Genomic DNA, 20,386 nt, shown 5'->3' on the forward strand with positions numbered 1-20,386 from the left:
GCCGTTTTGTTTTTCAAATATACAATAAAAGTCCATCTTTTTCATGAAATCCACCATTTAATTAAGGCAGCTAATCCCTAAATTATAAATTACTTATGTTAAAATGCAGTAAATAAGTAAGTTAATTTATAAAATGAAGCTACGATCAAAAGAAAATGGCGGAAAAAGCCCCGTTGACGGACTGGAAAGATCCACATTGAAATGTTTACGACTTTTAAAATTTATCTTCAGAGCTGATTGATCAAAATCAACATTTTGTCCCGAAACTAATATATAGACTATAAAACTTGCTTTTGATACGGATTTTTATGATTTTGTTCAATGTTTTACGACGGACACACGGACAGGCTGAGAAATCTCATTGATTTTTACAAAACAACCCATAAAAAGTTTAATTGGTTTTCTTACTTTATATTCTTGGGAATTTCTAATAATATATGACTTGGTCACCATTAAATAGCAAAACGTTTATTCAGACATAACTTCGTAAATGAAATTAATATAATTATCTATTTTATTTTATTATATATTAAGGGCTGAGGACAGAATTAGATGGAAAATGCTCCACCGACAAGAACAAAGTTCTTAAATTAATTGATGATGAATTTATTGTTTTATGTATAGTTGACAAACGTACTCAATATCTGTTCTAGGGTTAAAACTATAAAAAGTATTAATATGAATAATTTTCTTGGATTTGTAAATTAAAACCAGATTCGAAACTAGAGCGTAAATAAGTGGTACCTAATTAACATTCACATGTTCCAGTAACAAAACGGAACGCATCAGCGTTCCATTGTACGCTGCACTCATTGTCGTTGCGTAGGACATAAATTTAAACAAGGAATTCCTTGAAATTATGAATGTATTTTTTATGTTGTTACTGCTATTGTGTCATTGTCTTAGATGCCCGCTGGTTCGAGTTGCGATGTTGGCATTTGTTTAAGTAGTTTTATGAGGTGGTTCTGCCTGCGAGTGATCCATCACTCTTTGGGGGCTACTGCTTGGTTTCCTCGCGTTCCGTTATACGCGACTCCCCATAGGGTGCTATTGTTGAATGTAAATCGAGGTAAACAGAATTTATGACTTGTGTTAGTTGAGTACATTGTTTATAAAGTTACTAAATGTATTTTCGACTTGTTTCCGTGTGTTCAACAAGAAAATTATTTATATTTAAACAGAAGATTCAAACATTTTTTTATATAACCAAGATAGGTTTGGAGAGGAGTATTTAGTTGTTTTGTTGTTATTCTATGCACAACATTGAGGTTGCAATATTTGTTAAATGTAATGCTCATTTATTCCCACGCCTTTGTGATGTTGTGTTAAGAAATCATCGGGATAATTATAGACTATGTTTACACTTTTCTAAAACGGCATCACTCAGTAACAGTATTGTATGTATTATATACATGTAGTAACCTAAAATGTATAACAATATTCCACAACAAATTAAAGATCAGAATTTAAATTTATTTAAAAAGCACCTCAGGTGCTTGCTGATTGATAAATGTTATTATAATTTGAACTATTTTTTTTTTAATTATGGATTTAGATAAAAATTTAGTTAATTTAGCTACTTTTATTTATTTGATTTTTGTTTTGTGGGATGATAGCATGCTCTCACGGGTATGCATTTTGCATACCCGTGGACGGTGAAACATGTAGGATTAAGCTTTTCTTTTAACACCACATTGTAAATAATGTAAATGTAAACTCATGTTTTTGCAAATAAATAATCTTTGTTTTTGTCTTTGTCACACACCATTCTGCCTCTAAGTACAACAACTCTCAGTAAAAGGGGAGAAACAACAACTTGTATAAGAATTGCATCGACAGTGGCGCTAGCGCTGCATGACGTTTTGTGCATAGCTGCACTCGTGGAATAGTGCAGTTGATCGATGTTTGAAAGCCAGTTTGATCATTTTATCAAGTGAAATGTATGTCATGTATCAAGTAAGATTCAAGTAGCATTCAAACGTCAATTTAATAGATTAATTTTCTATCATATAAAATCGAAAATCAATCTTATAAAATGTTGTGTATGAATGAACCGCGAGCTTTAGTTATAGAGAAGTGTGTAGCCTATACCTCCAGCTATCTTCACACCAAAATTCTCCCCAATACAATGCTCCATTTTGATTGACGGAAAAGAACAAACAAACACACTTTCATTGTATAACATTAGTGTGGAAATGTAAATCGACTATCTACAAGTAATTCTAAATAACTAAAAAACTCAGCAATCCATGTATATTCGGGAATATTAGAAAATTTAAGAAATGAGTATTTATTTAGTATAATGTTATTAAAGATGAACAAAGTTCTTACCTACATACTTATGTACGTATTTATATCAAAACGTGAAATGTCTAATCAGTATAAACATTTTGATTCATAGTTTTTATGGTTTATTGGACATTTTGCATAAAATCCACGTTAATTCTAATTTCGATTAGGAATGCGAGAGCAATATCAGCTAAATTATGACTATCGATTAAGCTGTAACTATTACAAGACCTATTAGATCTGGTGACTTGAGAGGATATGTTCAGTTAGCTACGATGTTACTGCCCACAGTTACGAAATCGACATTCTAACTTGTTCGAGTTGAATTTGTGATGTGTTTTAATTTTAAAAATAAGTATTACTTGTTTTGTTTTGTGCAATAAATTTACAAGCATTTGTTTAACAAACAAACATTTGTTTCAGACTTGATTTAGTAATGTATTTTTTTAATTTTCTATACTAAATTTGTTGATGTTAATTTTGCTTTTTATTGATAAAATAAGTACAAATGCTGTTGTAATCACAGATAAGATAAGATGTATATTTCTGAAGTCAAAAAGAAAAGTTAGAAATAAAATAACTAAAGAATTCGCAACGAAATTTCTGTAAGTTAATTTTTTTTTTATTAATCTTCTTGTGACGCGGATCCGCCGAGAACATATTCTCTTAAGTCGTCTCACATATATATAATTAAGAAGTTTGAGAAATTGCTTATTATTATTAAAATGAAAATATTATGTAAAACTAACGAGTGTTTATGGAACAGGTAGCCGACGGGGATTGAAAGTCATCTAAAATAATTATGTTTTGGACGGCAATTCTGCTTTGACCTTATGAATTAAATAAATTTCGTCTTCGATACTTGTAACTAGCAATAATATTTAGCTTATTATAAAAAAGCAATCATTAATATCAGGTGATAAAATTACATTAATTTCCTTCGTCATTTAACTGTGTATCATGTTGTCGTAATCCTAGAAATGAAACCATTTTAGTTCAGTAATTTTTGATTTGATTATTAATACTTACCTACATTATTTTTTTATAAATATATGTTTTGCTTGGTATTGAAATATACCTAAATATACCTGAAAGGAAGGGTTTTGTAGTCGTCGATATAGCGCTTACCAAAGCAAATTGAACGGGTTACAGCGCCGAACGGCTTTCGAAAGCAAACCCATTCCAAAAACCCCTTCAAAACCCGTGAAAGGGATAGCGGTCTGGTCCCTGGTACCTACCCATTACCACAGTATAATAAAGTGTACATTATCATTACTTTGTTTTAAAGATTTTCATATTCATCATTTCCACAAATCACAACCCTTTCGACTTCAATTGATCAATTTAATGAAAACATAATAAAACCAACTTCAAAATGGTCAACATTTGTTCACGACATGAGATCTTAGACGTATCGCCAGACAAAAGGACACGCGTGTTTATCTTTATACTATAACATAACAGTCATCCGGCGTTTATACTCTATGTACCCTAGCTTCTGTTCCACGTGGGGGATATCAGAAAAAAAGCATAGTATTTTTACTAAAATAAGCTAAGTATTAGCATAAATGAATAAGTATTAGCAATCAGACTCAAAAATAATTAGATTCTTAATAAACAGTCTGTTGTTGGACTGTATATAATCAGCATTCGGATGTAATATACCGGAAACGACGAGATTTGGTTTAGGTAGTTATCGAAATTTGTAAGTAATATGACAATTGTAACTACAACTAATTTATTTACTACTACAAATTTTTCACTACTACAAATTCTGGAAATTCTAGTAACGTCATGTAATGTTTTTATATCTGTGGTAACGTCCACATTCAATGACAATAAAAACAAATTGTAGTGTTGTCCCATCCGGTAGACATTAATTTACCGATGCCCCTTATTGGGAACAACCCTTAGGAGACAACAGGAGCAGACGGACATCGGGACAGACAGACAATGAGGACTGGATGTGACAGCGAGAAAGATTACAACATCTATCACTGCATCTGAAGGATTCTTTCGTTTCGTCCTGTCATTGTCGTTTAGAGATGTTTAGAAAATATTGGTTGAAGAAGAACCATGGATTTAGTAAGTACTTCGTAACAGAGTACCTACTAATTCCACGGGAAGAACCGGTCTTGACATAGTATAATAAATAGGACATATAATGTCGTAAATGACATAAGTCATACATGTAAAACCAAAAGATACGTGTCTATTTTTTGTTTAAAATGCAGCAATGAAATAAATTTGGTTGATATTTAATTAGTTCTGTAACAGAAGATCCTATTACAAACGTATATAAAAATAAGACACTAATTTTGAATACAAAAGATTTTCTCAACTTTTACGACCAGCCTATTGAAAATCTAACACAGATTACAAATAAGTTTCACTGCTAGGAGCGTATAATGCGGCAATAAAACAATAAACCACCCACAGCATCTGGAACGCAGCGGGAAGGGCCTAACGAAATAGCTTTGTATCGTAGAACCTGAGTAGAACGGAACGGAATAATGACAGCGAAAAGCGCGCCAATGTTGACAGTTGTCATTGTCATGATGAGATCTTTAGATGAAACACATCCGAAAATGTGTTCATTGTTTGTTTCGATTTAATCTTTAGATAGATAGAGTTTCTATATTTCATATCAATTTTAACTTTTGCCATGTGGAGCTGGGACCATGTTGGCCATGGTGGGACTAATACATCACCATGAACATGAAGTTTGACTTCGGTAAACCATGTGAACTATCTGTAAAATAAAAACTCCGTATGAATTGTACCATCAGTAGTTGCTGTTAACTCGTTTGCTATCCAATAAATAAAATCAACAACCTCGACTCCATCATCGACGTAATATAGATGTGAACAATCGGTGCGACCACAGAGCCCTAATGAACCGATTACAACGACCCGTGGATGCAACAACACATTGATATAAATTTTTTATGGCGACGACATTCTGTTTAAGTAATTTTTTTGTAGCAAAATTCATTTAATTTGAAAAGTACTAATATTGTTTTAATTTAGATCGATATGAGGACAAGAATAAGTAAGTCAATCGATAGAAGTGAAAGATTAACACATAAGCTGAATACTGAAAGCTTATTATTTTCAGCCGTCATTCTCTATATCGTGCAGTTTTTCAAAAATTTTGAAGGGTTAATTATTTAATTCAGTTGTCATTACATAATTAATACACCAATTTAAATGTATTACTAAGTTACACGAAAAAACATATTTTATCCTCGAAAAAAAACTTCAATTTCATTTTCGAACAATCTATCGATCATCTAAAAAGGATGGAATTCAAGTCACCTCTCGTGTTTTCAATCGATACTGACAATCGTCGCAGATCTCTAGCAGATAAATCTATTATCCTGACGTCTCCATCCAGGACGATGTTATGTTAATGTTATTATTCAGATTATAACCCGGCCGCCATATTTATTGGCCGGTAAGCGTGTTTGATACGCCGCTTTGGGAGTTAAAGGGAGGAGCACATTTAATACGTTTAGTTGAGGTTATTTTATATTTGAATTGGCGTCATATTATTGAAAAATAATTCATATAAATACTATAAATTGTCTACTTTCATTCTTAAATTTTATTTGCTTATCTAAATGTAGGTAAGTAAGTAATATCATTTCAATTAAGCAGTCAAATCAGAAACTTTTGTTTTAGACAGAAAAATGTATATCCTGCCAATCAAGTGGCTGTGTGACCAACATAGAAGCATGTAAAATTAATTAATACAATTATAAGGCGCATAAATGATTGCAACTGATCAGTTTTAGTGACCGTCTCCCCTAACAAGGTGTAAATGCGTCATGAAATACACGCGGGACACGTCGGAGACAAGTTATCCAAGAAAGAAGTCCCAGTCCTCTTCTTTAAACCGAAGACAACCAACTTCCAACTCTACTCCCTTTTAATACGCCTCAAAATCTTTTAGCGCAACTTTAAAACTCCTCTGAAACAGTTTTAGATCTTATTGATTTGTTTTAAAGTAGCTTTTTGTTTGTCCAGCTTTGAAAAGCCTACGAAGGCTTTGCGACTTCGTGCTGAGCGAGGTAATTGCAAAGCGGATAAATAAGAACAAATATACGGTCCGCTAATATAGTTGTCGCTGACTGGAGCTGTTTATTTTCAAACAACCTTCAAGGGTCATTCTGTATGCGATTATCTCGATGTCTGGGTTCGGATAACGTTATCCTGTTATTCCCACTAACTAATATTCTAAATGCAAAAGTTTGGATGTGTGTTAGGATTTTCTCATTACTCAATCACACTAATGATGGCTGACCCATGCGAACGTCGCTGCCATATCGTGTTAAATATCCATATTTTTTATCAGCACTCTGATCACAACCACAATATGATTTTATATATGTACCTATATACTTTTTTTTACTATTTACTGAAAAAATAAAATAGAAATCAATAATGGTATGCCCTTTTGGCAGGATAGGGACCAACACTGTTCAAATTCAGTTTTTTCAGTGTTTCTCTCAGCTATGGTCGTTCCGAAATACTAGTTGAGAAATACTGAATATTTTAAAGTTTGACGTAAAAAGTACGTGAGAATTGCATTTAGCCTTACTTTTTTAAAATAACTATAACATGTCCCACAGCTGGGCAAAAGCCTTCTTACTCTCTTTCCATTGTATGTTTCTAGTCTTTTCCATCCATTTCTTGTCGATATTAAATTTCCTTACGTTTAAAAAGTATAAATAATTGAAGTATATAACTGTCACAATAGTTGCTCCATTCTATCAAAACCAAGTGCATTATAATGTTCACAACCATTCAATCACACAGCCATCATTCAAACAAATAAATAGCCAGGTGATCTAAAGGGCTTTCACAAAAGACATCTTTTTTCACCATTATTTATCCACACTTCCCATCTTAAGGGTTAATTCCTTTTTGCCATTCAAATGTCAACTCTAGTGCATTGTATTAAGGGGTGTTTTTTGTGCGTGGGGTCTGTGGGCGGGGCTAGCGGCTCGATTGATGTTAACCCTGCTGCTACTACGGAAAATTGGGATCAGATTCGTTTCCGTCTTATACAATTATCAGGATTCTGTTTAATGGCTTATAATACGAATGTGGGAGTGGTGTTCGGTTTGGGAAGCTTGGAAAATGGTTTTTTAATTATCAGTTTCTACAGCTGTCTAACCTGGAAAATGTAGACATAGATTCATTTTTCGGATTATCTCAAGTGTCGACGCCCAGGATCCGCTTTTCTACTTTTTCTCCTCCACGTTGCACGGCTTTGAAACTTCCTAGTTAGCAGCATGCTAATTAGGTTAGCACTTTTATTCATCCTATTCAGTGTCAAATCACTGTATAACTAAATATAATGCTGTTTCAGTGGCGTTGTATCGGCCATTAGCCGAATTGACACGCTATATACGTTAAATACCAACTAACAGATGTAACTCCATCACATTTTTGTGCGTCGTTAAGCATAAAATCTCCCCTCTGTTTGTGTGAATATTTTTTACAAATAAAAATGTTTCCAATCAAGTATCGGTGTCAGAGGAAAGATACACCAGTGTTGTTTCAAATTAGAAGCTTTTTGGCGTTAAAAATTACAAGAAACACTGACAAGACGCAGTTGTACAAATAATATCATGTTACCGATGTGAATGCTCGTATAGTCACTGTTAGATGGTGTGGAGTATCAGGTATGTGTGTAATATGTGGTGTGGGGAAACTTTTGTAATACAAGAATAATACTTGCGAAAAATATCTGAAATATGCAATTTTCAAAAAATATTTCATGACAAGTGAAAATGCATTTGATGAGGAGACTATTATTTACTCTAAACCTCACCTTTACGAGCCATTTATTAATGTTTTATGGAAATAATCACACGGAACATTAAATAAATTACACAAATAAATAAAATACTAATATTTTACCGGCACCTTCATTTTCTATCATCATTTCACGTCTCAACATTCGTCGAAAGAGCCAGCCCACCGAGCCAGCACCTGCCACAGCATTCCGCATAGCTAAAACCCCACTAATTACAATTTAATCAAATTAAGACGTCCGCCGGCGACCATCCATCATGAACACCTTGCCTGTCACATTGTTGCTGCCCGCAGAGAATCGCATCTCTGCTGTAAATATTGGTGGGCTCCTTTTGGCACGGAACAATGTGTTGAATAGGCTAAATGGTCTGTGGTTGAAAGCAAAACCTAACCTTGATGTATATGCTACACTTTAAAACAATACTAAATCGTCACTGCTTACTTTTAACGAATTTCATAACATTTCAATTTATTCATTTCAAGTAAGAGGAAACTTATGGTAACTGGAATAATCATCCCTGAAATACAAACGCATCTTGATTTTGGGATCCCAAATATTAACCCTCAAATTAGCTTAACGTGGATTTGGAGTTATCCGACTCTTGGCTTTTCTGCCCCATAAGATATAAAGACGCGCGTGATTTTTATTTTTTACCTATGGACTGTCTTTGTAGGAACAACTCGACCAGGCCAAGAGGCAAGAAATCAAAATCGGATAAAAAGCAGAATGTTTGATCGCCGCGGGGGTGTCCCGTTTCCGAAGGGTTACCCGATACACGTTATTGTGCTATTGTGGCGTCTGTGTTGTCTAGAGCCTGGCTAACTGGCGCACAATGGCGCGTGGAGATGTCGGCGTCTTTCGGCATTTTTTGGCGACTTGTGAACATGTGAATGTTTGCCATCATAACTTTTTTAGTTGGGATAGAGGGTAGCTAATATTTTTTTATTTATAATAATATTATTTCGTTCTAGTTCACGATGGTATACTAGGATTTATTAACCTTTTGACGGGTACTAAACAAGACAAAAAAAGATTAATTATTAACCATGTAAATATACACGATAGTATCCACAAAAGAATAATAGGATACACGAACAGAGTACAACTATGAACAAGTCGAAGTATATAATACATAGGTAGTTAGTATATAAAGCACGATCTTGATCACCGTAACGGTATTTATCCCAATTTTGTTTTAATAAACATGCACACAATTTTTTTCCTTAGTTTCAAAACCGTCAGTCCCTTCAATATTCTTTCAATACCCTGTGTGCCTGTGCATCTCCCCCGACCTACCTCGTGTAGCAACTGTGTCGTTTCGATAAAACCAACAAAAGTCTTAACCAAACAGAAGCTAGTTGGCCGGAGCGGAATTCATATTATTTTTCATTTTGCTCCATCTTTGACGTTGGGTCGCCTTCCCCGATCCACGTGGTTGTTATCCGATTCGGAAAGGTGAAGAGATTTATGTACTTACATTTTTGTAATATCTACTGTTAGTTTCTAGTCCACATATCTCAAAATCAAAATCAAATCAAATCAAAATTAAATCATTTATTCAGAAATTAGGCCTTCACAGGCACTTTTTCACGTCATATTCTAAATTAAATGATGTTTACCAAAGCTACAAACTACTAGTATTTCGGAACGACCACTGCTGAGAAGAAATGCCGAAAGAAACTCATTCAAACAGTGTTGGTCCATATTATGCCAGAAGGGCTTACCAGTATAATTTTTTATCAGTAATATAACAATGTAAGTACACAATAAAGTACATGGTCAAAAGGTATACTGAAACATATTTTGATTGTGATCAAGTGCTGATGAAAGGAAAATATATATACCTATACCTATAAATCTCATTGTACTTACTTCAATTAACATATAAGAGACTAAAGTTATGACGAGCAATATACATACAGTATAGTATGAAGCATAGTTTTAGGCGAGAAAATCGAGTAGCATACTTAAATGAAAAAGGAGTATGAAAACAGACTGGCCGAGGAAGACGCTCAGGTGAGGAGGGTCATTTTGACGTAAAAGTGAATAAACCAATAATATTTTGGATTTATCTTTTCAAAATAAGAAATCCGTGCGAATCTCACACCACATAAACAACCGATTACCTGCTCAAGTACTTGTACTATTTCTAATGTCCAGCCATGTGGAAGACCAGCAAGCTGCTGACAGACACAGTTCTCACGATACGACGTTACAGACAGCCAGATTGACTTGTTGACATCTCGAGAATGACTGCAGGCAAAAAGCTGGTCCCTTTTGTGACTCTTTGTTAAGACTTCTAATTTGACATGCAAGGTGCGGATTATTAAACTATTCTTTGAAGTTATAAATATCATTGAATATCTAGCACATGTGAGTGATAGATCATTAACATTTTACCAATAAAATATGTACATTGAAGTGTTGCAAAATAATTATTTTTATATTCGCTTGCAATGTTACCTTTATCTGGTTATATCTGTGGATAATACTTTGTTCTAAAAATCTTGGAACTTTGATCAAAGTCAAGGAAAAATATAAAAAACAAATTATTTGAATAGAAGAAAAATCTATTACAATTACCAAACCCACATTTTTGATAACTATTGCCAGACAACGAATGTCAGTGTCAAACCTTATATACAACAACGGAGCAATGAGGCATCGCTTCTACAGTTGTTGTTTAAAATAGTTCAATTTAGTACATGGTAGCGCCATCTAGTACGGAGTAGTGTAACCAAAGTTAAACGCCATCTAGTAGGGAGTTAAAGAAATTAAATTAGTACTATCCATGGAAATAGATGGTGCTGCTGATTGAAAAAATAAGTTACCCATATGTGTACTGAATAAAATATATAAATTACATTATTTGTTTTAATTCTTAACTACTGTTTCGGTCAATAAGTGTTTTTAGTTGTTAGAAGTTTTAGTACGTTTAACCTCTATCTGTCTGATGGGAAAGTGAGATGAGAGGTCTAATTTGTTACATGCAAGCTCAAATTATGCCTAGTGAATAGGCATATAGAAGCCTTGCCTTGAAGATAAGTCTTATGTAAATAAGAATTTAGCGCGATCATCGCATCATATAACCCTATATAATACTTGAGCTCCAACTAATAGAACTTTATATGCGTATCGAATCTAACTTCATTTAAGGCAGATAAGAGATTACCTTGGTACTGATGCAGCTTACGATGTTCATAATGACATGGCAGATACGGTTGTAAAAACTGAACTGATAACAAATTATACTGGATTGTACTAAGTAGACTGATAAAATATGATGGTAGGGGTTGGCGTAAGAGTTCAACAATTATCATTTTGTTAGGTATTTATTGAAATTATGTGACAAAGATTACAGTTAGTAATACCATTACTATTTTTGAATGTTTTTTTTTAAGATATGAACATGGGAAAACTATTCCCTGCACAATGCAATCTGCCTCTCCATAAGATTGCCAAACTCGCCGAAGAGGGCGCCGCCGTCGACCGGCAGCAGCGCCCCGGTGACCAGGCGGCTGCGGTCGCTGGCCAGGTGCAGCACAGCCTGAGCCACGTCTTCTCCTGTGCAGACTTCTCTCATCGGAATGCCGGATTTGGCTTCGTTCAGCCAGTCTTTGTACTCTTTCTCCGAGTAGTTCGTCATGCGAGTCACAAATTTACTGACCTGAAACAAAACGAGCGTTGCACATTTGAATAATCACAAGTTGTATTTTACCCAAACATAATCTCGTTTTGTAATTAAATCGCATTGATATTCCTTCATCAGTTCCGGCTTAATACCAACTTCCCAATGAATATTTATAAACGTGAAAATTAGTTTCTTTGTTACCTCATCACGCTTTATTTAGTCAACAAATCCTCTTGAAGGACTGTAGTATAGATAGTATTCATCCCGGAAATACAATACCTATTGTTAACAACTGTAAAATTGAAACATGGTTACCGTGAATCCGGGCAGCACAGCGTTGACACGAACTCCAGTCGGTGCCAACTCCAACGCCACCAGCCGAGTGAAGTGATCCAGAGCAGCCTGGAATATAATAATTAACATAATATACTTTACTAGTGACCCGCCCCGGCCCCGCACGGGTGTAATATTATGCATGTTATATACCTACATATAAACCTATACCCCTTGAATCACTATAAAAAACCGCATCAAAATACGTTGCTTCTTATACTATATAAGTACCTAATGATAATGATGACCAACAGTTGCTAACATTGGTGTGGTTTTTGCTCGCTTCTTTACTTTACGTCTAAAAAATATATTTCAGAATGCTGTTCTGTTGAATAAGTTCCCTTTAGGGATCCTGTGACGAATTTATTTGCATAACTGGAAGCACAGACCGTTTAGTGACTGGAAGCTAGAGATCATACCAACCTTAGTCATGCTGTACGGCAAGCTGCCCACCGACACTTTGGTCCCAGAGATGCTGGAGATGTTGACGATGTTGCCCTTGGTTTTGATAAGGTGGGGCACCAGCAGCCGGGTGAGGTTGTAAACACCGCGCACGTTGAGGTTGAACACGCGGTCGAACATCGCCATGTCGGTGGTTTGGATCGTGGTGCGCGCGCCCACACCCGCGTTGTTGACCAAGATGTCCAGCCTTCCAATAATAATAATTTCTTGAAGAGTATTCCGATACTCAGACCAAAGAATACATCTCAATGTGCCACGGTCAATGTGCAACAGGTAACAGAATATAATTTATTCGTAAAACATGCAAACAAGAGGTTCAGGTTCAGAGTTTCGCCCACGTTTCGCCCGGGTAGGTAGGTACTTAGTATTTTTATAAATTTAACTTACTTCCCAAAGTGATCAATTGTCTTGTTGGCCACCAGTTCACAGCCCTCGTCGGTGGACAGATCAGCGAACACGACCAGCGGCGTCTCTCCGCTCAGCTCCTCGCAACTGGCGGCCGCCGCCCACAGGCTACTCTCACTCCGCCCTACCAACGCCAATTTAGCCTCGTATTTGGCGAAAAGCAATGCAATAGATTCCCCTATACCAGCGCTTGCGCCAGTCACTAACACAACTTTATTCTTGAAACTGATTTCCATTTTTTAAAGAAAAAAATCTGTAATTGACTGGCTCGACTGACTGCGGCTTCGTGGCAAAGATTGTCGTAATCTGTAGGTAGTTTTGAAAAAACTTTTTTGTCACTGGCTAAAAATAATATAGCTTATGAAACTTTTTTAAATTTCTACGTTGCAGAGTACTTCTAAGCCGGCCGCAAATTTGCTAACAACTGTTACATCTGTGTAAACATAACAATGATTATATAAGTGGTAGGTATCAGTCATATCTGGACTAGACTGTACACGAGATAACATAACCCCGCTGCAGCATACAAGTATATCTTTACATAATGTACGTAGAAAATGAATTGTAAATTAAGCTCATTAAATGTTTCGAGTACAGTATTAAATAGACTACTTCCGCAGCACTGTGAATGCAAGCAGCCTATTTTACGTTGATCAAATCGAAACGATCAAAAAAATTCTCTCATCTGAGCGTTTCTCCGGTTTCTTCCTCAGTCGCAGAGCGTCGGAACCGGCGGTCCGCTTTCCTATTTTTATTTCGCACGTCTTCGGCATCCATTAGCACGCTTTGGTTGAAGATCACATGCATATAGCATAGTTTATGACGTACGTATGTATGTTAGGAAGTTTAAGATTTTTAGAGCAATAAAAATACTATTTAAGCGTATAACATTAGATTTACTTTCGTATTACCAAATACAAGCATGTGTATTACACGAAAATATTACACAACAAATTGTAGGATAACACTTGATCGGTTCAGTCATTCCACCTCTATCCGCGAAGCTAGCATTTATCAAAGGGCATACAGTCATAAAGATATAATTAAATAAATATATTAAATGAATAAAAAAACATATATACCTAATTTCAAATATATATTTTTTTATGACTTAACCATAGATCAAGAAAATGAAAAAATAACATGCCTACAATTTCAAATAAATATGTACTTATCACGTATTTATTTGAAGTAGAATAGGCTGAATGTAGATCTTGTACTGCATTGGGCCCGTGAACTACAAGAGAAATAACTAAACGGACCAAAACCTAACTTAATTAAAAATAAAACGTATCTAACACGTAATATTATGTCATAGTCATGGAACATATAGTAAAACATTACCTTCGGGCTCCGCCGCAATCGGGTAAATAATAAATAAAAACATGGCACGTTAAAAATTAATCCACTTTAACATGTATCTGGATCACATTGATTACATTCAATTATTTTAGGAAATGCATTGTCGCATTGTATAAATATTTATATTTTTTAATACGTAATATTGGTGTTAATTAGGGTTATTTAGTCAACGAAACCTAGGGAAGCGACAAGAATACAGAATAATAGACTTTAAAATTAATAGCGTGAAGTCCATAATCCATTGAAGTATGTTTGCCAATTTTATAAAGATAATTAATTCTTCGGTTTTAGATATTTTTCCATCGCTTCCCTCAGTCTTAGACCTGTATTACCCGAAATCTTAATCGTAGTAATATAATTGTATCCATTCCATTGACGATGCTAGTTCGTCAATGTGTTTGTATAAAGCTAGTAATGTAAATTCTTATCATTAATAGTCAATACTCAGTAATGATGTGAATGAGAGTTGTGAAGATAGAATGGGCAACTAGTTACATTACAGACAGACATTACAGAACTAATGGCCAGGACAAATAGTACATATCTACATGTTATATTTTAGAACAGACTAACCATATATGGGTGAATTTCATGAGCGTTCTGAATTCCGCCGCGGGATGACATTAGTGTTTATTAAATTGTACCATACACAGTTATTTATTTAATTATCCTATTTTATAAATAAGTACGTACTGGTACAATGCAAATTTTATAAATGTTTAATTTTTTAAAAAGATTCTTAGACACTAATGAAACGCTACTCGCCGCGCCGCGTTCAAACGCTTATGAAATTCACCCATATTTATAAGCTTGTTATATATAGTTATATATATAAATATGGCCAGCTAGAAATTTGAAGTTCTTATCAGAATATACCAAAGTTATCTATTTAATTTATTTTTAGTTAAATCATAACTAAATTTCCATTATGTTGGGGTATTGTTATTGTAACATGTTTATCTACAAATACAAGCAAATCAATTCAGTTTCTATACATTAAGAGACATATAATTCTGATATTTTTTTTAGAATCTCTAATTTCATATTCCGACTTTTCTATGATGTTTTTAATTTATTGAATAGATTTAGTAATATCAACCACAACAATATAATATGTTAGATACTAATGGGCGTTGGAACTATATCAGATCTAATACTATCACTACTGTCGAACTTTCAATGATATATATACGGCTCTTCAATTCAAAAAGATATTTACACATTTAAATGAAACATTATGCGGGCCGTGTAGTATAGTTCATCCTGTAAATCCTCAACCTTGGTGAATGGACTATGTACAGAGGAGTGGACAGTACATATAAGGCAGTCCACTGTGGTCACAACCACTCAGCTTGCAAACACAGTTTGTGATCACATTATCTGCAGTGAATAAACAAAATACAGGGTAACTGGTCCCACACGGAAGATGTTAGTCCCCAATCAGTAAATAGTTAAAACAAAATAGTCTTGTTAACCATTCAAAATCACAAATTCAATTATATCTCTCATCCATTAACAAAAGAACTTCTTTTGTTTCCTCGGTTCATTGTCGTCACTGTCAGAGAAGCACTGAGCAAACCCACTCTTATCTCTCGACTCTCTCTGTGAGCGGCAGTTGTCCGAGTTCCTAACTTGAGTTCGTCTCGGAGTCCTTTTCCTTCTCATTGCAATTGCTGGACTACCCACATTTATGCTTGCCGTGGAACTCTTCTTCTCCGAGTTATTTACTACTAAGACAGAATTATCTTTCTGCCTCAGTGACAGCGCTAATGTCCGTCCACTTCGTGTTCTGGACAGCTTCTCAGGATTCTCCTTCAGATCCGAGTTATTACATGTATTATGGTTCCCTGTTTTCCTTTTATCAACATTAGGTTTCTCATTTATAGTCACCAGATTTATAATGGTTTTATTTCGTTTGGGATATCTTGATGTGTTGGTCTTGGAAAACGATGATTCATGAGTCTCCTTACTGCAATCCAGGGTATCCTCATTCTTGTTGTCAACAAATTTTAGCAATGAAGTGCCTTTGTCAGCTTTTTCTGTTTTAGAGTTATTCTTTATTGTGACCAAATTGATCACATTCTGAGAGGAATCTGTGCTGCAGTTGAGTCCGGACTCTTGGGGTATCCCAGTGTTAATTGATTTATTTACACTAATGACCATTCTTGACTCTTCTTTAGGAGTCTCATGTGATTCCTTCATGAAATTCCTAGCAGTCTTGGCTTTTACTTTTCGTGGAGTTTTGGAATGTATTTTTGTGGATCTGATGTAGTTTGCTGTGAACCCTGATACATCACTGAGGTCTTCATACTTGTCATTTGCCACAATCGCACGGGGGATTATCTCCTGATTGGACTTTCGAGGTACAGTTTGGTCTCCAGCACACTGTTTCTGGGCAATATTGCCACATTGCATGTCAGATTTCTTCCCTATATCTGTTCCATTATTGTAACCCTGAGAACCATTGAAAATTTCATAGGATGTGTTCAGTCGACTATTATTGTTCAGACTACTCTGTACCTTTCTCAAACTTCTCCTAAGAACTTGTGGTTTGGGTGTTGAAGTGACCAATATATTCTTTTTATGCAATGTAGTGCGGCTAGACCTTTGCAATTTGCACCTTTTTCTCTTATCCTGAATGGAGGACTTCTTTATATTAAAATCTATATCTGAACCTTCAGAACTTGATGCACAACCATTTACAGGTTGATTTTTAATCTGTGATGTGTCAAAATACAAGTTTTGTTGTCTCTCTGACAGTGAAGATTCGTCATCTAGAATAGATAATTTTCTTTTCTTCTTTTTAGGAGATGGTAACGGTATGTCAGGTATACTATGAATACTTTCAGGCTTGGAGCTGCTTACACTGTCAATGTAAAAGAGGCAAGGAGCTCTCTTGGTGTTGATCCAAAATGATATTTCGTCCATTTCGTTCATAAAGGGAGTGCTATCATGGGTACGGTCCGAGCAACAGGCTGGTTGTTCTGTCGAGCGACGATTCGGGTCCACGATCGACAACTCTGTTTTATTTGCTGCAAGCAGCAGCGAAGTGGGGACGACCAGCCGCAAGTCACCGCATACGCACTGTCCTCTGATCTCGCGCCAATTTCCGGCCAATTCATCAATTTTGCCATTTTATGTATCCCCACATTCCATTGAGCTGAAACGTAACAATTGCTATATAAATGTGGAAAACTATGAATATTATTATTGTGTGAGGCTATAAAAATCTGATTAGGGCATCGACAACTTTATATTAATAGCAAACTTATAGTATTGCATGTATATATACTGTAGTACATGAAAATCTAAATACAAATATAACCCACCTGGATAGGCACTAGCTATATTTTCGTTTTACGTCAGAATAGCAGGAAACAAAGCTAGAAATCTGCGGCGTCAGTCAAATAACAGAAATATCAAGCTAAGTTTTCACAGGAAGACTTTTATAACCGGTATCTCATAGTGCTCACTAATATAATACAGATACCGACTATAAATAAAAATGTTAATACACAAATTCCACAGGGAATAATAAATAGAAGTAATTAAATAAATTCAGTCAATGCACCAAACACAACAAAATATAAGAAAAATACGTTTCCGATTTTTTTTTTTGGTTTATTCCCTCGTTTTATTGAGGAGGCAAAGAGTACTAGCCCATACAGCCAAGTCTTTTGTATTGAATATTTATATATAAATAAGAGTGGCTAATATCCACTGAAGAAGAAGGCATAAGCCAAGTCTGTAGTGTACATCAAAAATTGAGGCCTAAAAGGCCTAGTCTTTAGTAATAAATCCAAATAAAACATAACCAAAAATATAAATATTTTTGTTTTAAGTCCAATCAAATTTCCATAAAAGTATTTGTTACAAATTCATATAAAGGTTTAAAGCATGCAGGATTGGATAAGAGTTCCTGAAGCGAGCGCGGGATTGCTTCAGAATAATTATAAATTTGTGTTAGGCGGTCGACTAACACAATTCTTTGCAAACAGAAATTGGAACATTCGTAAAACAAATGATGTAAAGTTTGATCTGCAATGTTGCAATAATTGCATATAGGAGAAGACAAAAGTTTAAGACGAAACAGATGAGAATTAAAACGACCATGGCCAAGACGAAGACGACAAACTATAGTATAGAACTTTCTACCAGCAAAATCTCTTCCTTTTACAAACCAAGGTCGACCTAATTTATTATTGATTCCCGCATACCATAAACCCTTGCAATTCAATTCCCAAGTCTCCTTCCATTGTTTGTCAAAAAGCTGTGATATATTTTGTTTTAATAAAGATAGAACATCTCCCGCTGGTAGTGAGCAAGATTTTAATTCAATGCAGTTACCATAACGCACTATAGTTTTGGCGAAATAATCTACACTTTCGTTACCCTTCACACCTATGTGTGATGGAGTCCATAGTAATATTATATCCTTATGATGATTCTGACAGAGATCATAGTACTTTTCTCTTATTTTATGTGTTATAAATGAGGTGGTAGAATCAAATTTTGGATTATTAAGCGAACTTAAAATACCCATATTATCAGTAATAATAATCCAATTATCATAGGAATGTTGAGAAATGTATTCGAGAGCTGAAAATATTCCAATTGACTCTGCCGTATAAATGGAAGCATTATTAGGGAGTCTACACCCATGACCCGTTTTGGCTTCTAAATCATAAATAGCCATTGAGACAGCTGACGTTGACGTATTCTTTGAACCGTCTGTATAAATTTGCTTGTAACCTCTGTATGATTCTAATTTGTTGTAAACATCCTCTTTAAATTCAAGAGATTTATCTATAACAATTTTAATAGGATAAAATTTGCTTTCGTAAGAACCTGAATAGCATGGCAGGATTACGCTTTCATAAAGATTATTTTGAAGTTTGAATTCGACAGCTTCTTTAAGACATTCTGTTAAGTTTGAAGAAGAATTTACTAACTTAGGCATTAAGGGGTGACCTGTTGAAGAACAAATTTTGAGCAGAAATTTATAGTTAAGAAAACGGAATCTTATGGCTAAAGGAGGTATGTTACATTCAACTTGCATTGAGATAATTGGCGTAGACATCATAGCACCCAAAATAATACGAAGACCTTTATTCTGAATTTTTTCCAGCTTATCTATACTTTTCTGATTAGCATAACAAAAATATGCATATTCGAAATGACTTCTAACTAGGGATTTATACAACATTAATAAAATTTTGGGGTCTGAACCCCAGTAAGTAGCAGATAATGTTTTAAGAATATTAAGAGCTCGAAGACTCCTGTTGGCTATAATATCAACATATTTATTAAAATTATTATTGTTTTGAAACATGACTCCCAGAAATTTTATTGACGAATCAGCAGGCAATAAATTACCCTCATACATTATACAAATATCCCTAACTTTAATAGATTTTTTTGAAAATACAACCACTTTACTTTTTTGTTTGCTGATGCTCAGCTGGAGATAGGTGAAATATGAGTTCAACCCAGCCAGGGCTGAATTCATCTTTCTGTTTATGTCTGACATATTATCTCCTTTGCAATATACAGCCAGGTCATCAGCAAACTGTAAATTATTGACATCCAAACCTAGATTAATATTTAAGCGATGAATATACAACACAAACAGCAAAGGACTCAAGATTCCTCCTTGACTTACACCTTTATATGAATATCTTGGTCCTATAAGATTATTATTAAACTTCACATATAATTTCCGTTCATGAAGAAAATTAAAAATCCAATTTACAATTTTTTCAGGAAGTCCCAAGCTGATTAGAGTGGCAGAAAGAACATGCAAGTTAACATTATTAAAAGCACCAACTACATCAAAGAAGACACAAGCCAGAATTTTATTGTTTGATAAGGCCTCCTGAATGTCCAAATTCAAGTGACACAGACTTTCTCGAGCTGATCGACCACGGCGAAATCCAAATTGATTATAAGGCAATAAATGGTTACTCTCTACATAAAATTCAAGACGTTGTTTTAATAACTGTTCAAAAATTTTGCCAACACATGAGGTCAAAGTAATAGGACGATAAGAGTCTGGATCATTAGGAGCTTTATCTGGT

The 20,386-nt window shown here is 34.8% G+C and overlaps 2 protein-coding genes and 1 long non-coding RNA gene across 3 annotated transcripts; 1 reads left to right on the forward strand and 2 right to left on the reverse strand.

The window, feature by feature from the left end:
- Positions 1-11,429: 11,429 nt before the first annotated feature.
- On the reverse strand, positions 11,430-13,372 carry LOC128676476 (3-oxoacyl-[acyl-carrier-protein] reductase FabG-like). The gene is made up of 4 exons (XM_053756608.1): positions 12,930-13,372; positions 12,504-12,729; positions 12,063-12,149; positions 11,430-11,783 (listed from the first exon to the last, which is right to left on the reverse strand). The coding sequence occupies exons 1-4, from the start codon at positions 13,181-13,183 to the stop codon at positions 11,535-11,537; spliced, it is 816 nt and encodes a 271-aa protein (XP_053612583.1). The 5' UTR covers positions 13,184-13,372; the 3' UTR covers positions 11,430-11,534.
- A 450-nt stretch (positions 13,373-13,822) lies between these two features.
- LOC128676475 (uncharacterized) lies at positions 13,823-17,914 on the reverse strand. The gene is made up of 2 exons (XM_053756607.2): positions 17,639-17,914; positions 13,823-17,469 (listed from the first exon to the last, which is right to left on the reverse strand). The coding sequence occupies exon 2, from the start codon at positions 17,244-17,246 to the stop codon at positions 15,822-15,824; it is 1,425 nt and encodes a 474-aa protein (XP_053612582.1). The 5' UTR covers positions 17,247-17,469; positions 17,639-17,914; the 3' UTR covers positions 13,823-15,821.
- A 598-nt stretch (positions 17,915-18,512) lies between these two features.
- On the forward strand, positions 18,513-20,291 carry LOC135309865 (uncharacterized). Its single transcript, XR_010370102.1, has 2 exons — positions 18,513-19,346; positions 20,073-20,291. It is a non-coding gene; the product is annotated as an uncharacterized LOC135309865 (long non-coding RNA).
- Positions 20,292-20,386: the final 95 nt, after the last annotated feature.

The sequence above is a fragment of the Plodia interpunctella genome, chromosome 16 (genome assembly GCF_027563975.2).
Source record: "Plodia interpunctella isolate USDA-ARS_2022_Savannah chromosome 16, ilPloInte3.2, whole genome shotgun sequence".
In the NCBI taxonomy this organism is placed as follows: domain Eukaryota; kingdom Metazoa; phylum Arthropoda; class Insecta; order Lepidoptera; family Pyralidae; genus Plodia; species Plodia interpunctella.

Excerpts from the sequence above, each read along its gene's own strand:
- LOC128676476 (XM_053756608.1), bottom strand. The coding sequence starts at position 13,183 with ATGGAAATCAGTTTCAAGAATAAAGTTGTGTTAGTGACTGGCGCAAGC. Across the intron at positions 12,730-12,929 it reads ACAATTGATCACTTTGGGAA|GCTGGACATCTTGGTCAACA; the intron begins GTAAGTTAAATT and ends TATTATTGGAAG. Across the intron at positions 12,150-12,503 it reads TGCCGTACAGCATGACTAAG|GCTGCTCTGGATCACTTCAC; the intron begins GTTGGTATGATC and ends ATTATATTCCAG.
- LOC128676475 (XM_053756607.2), bottom strand. The coding sequence starts at position 17,246 with ATGAACGAAATGGACGAAATATCATTTTGGATCAACACCAAGAGAGCT.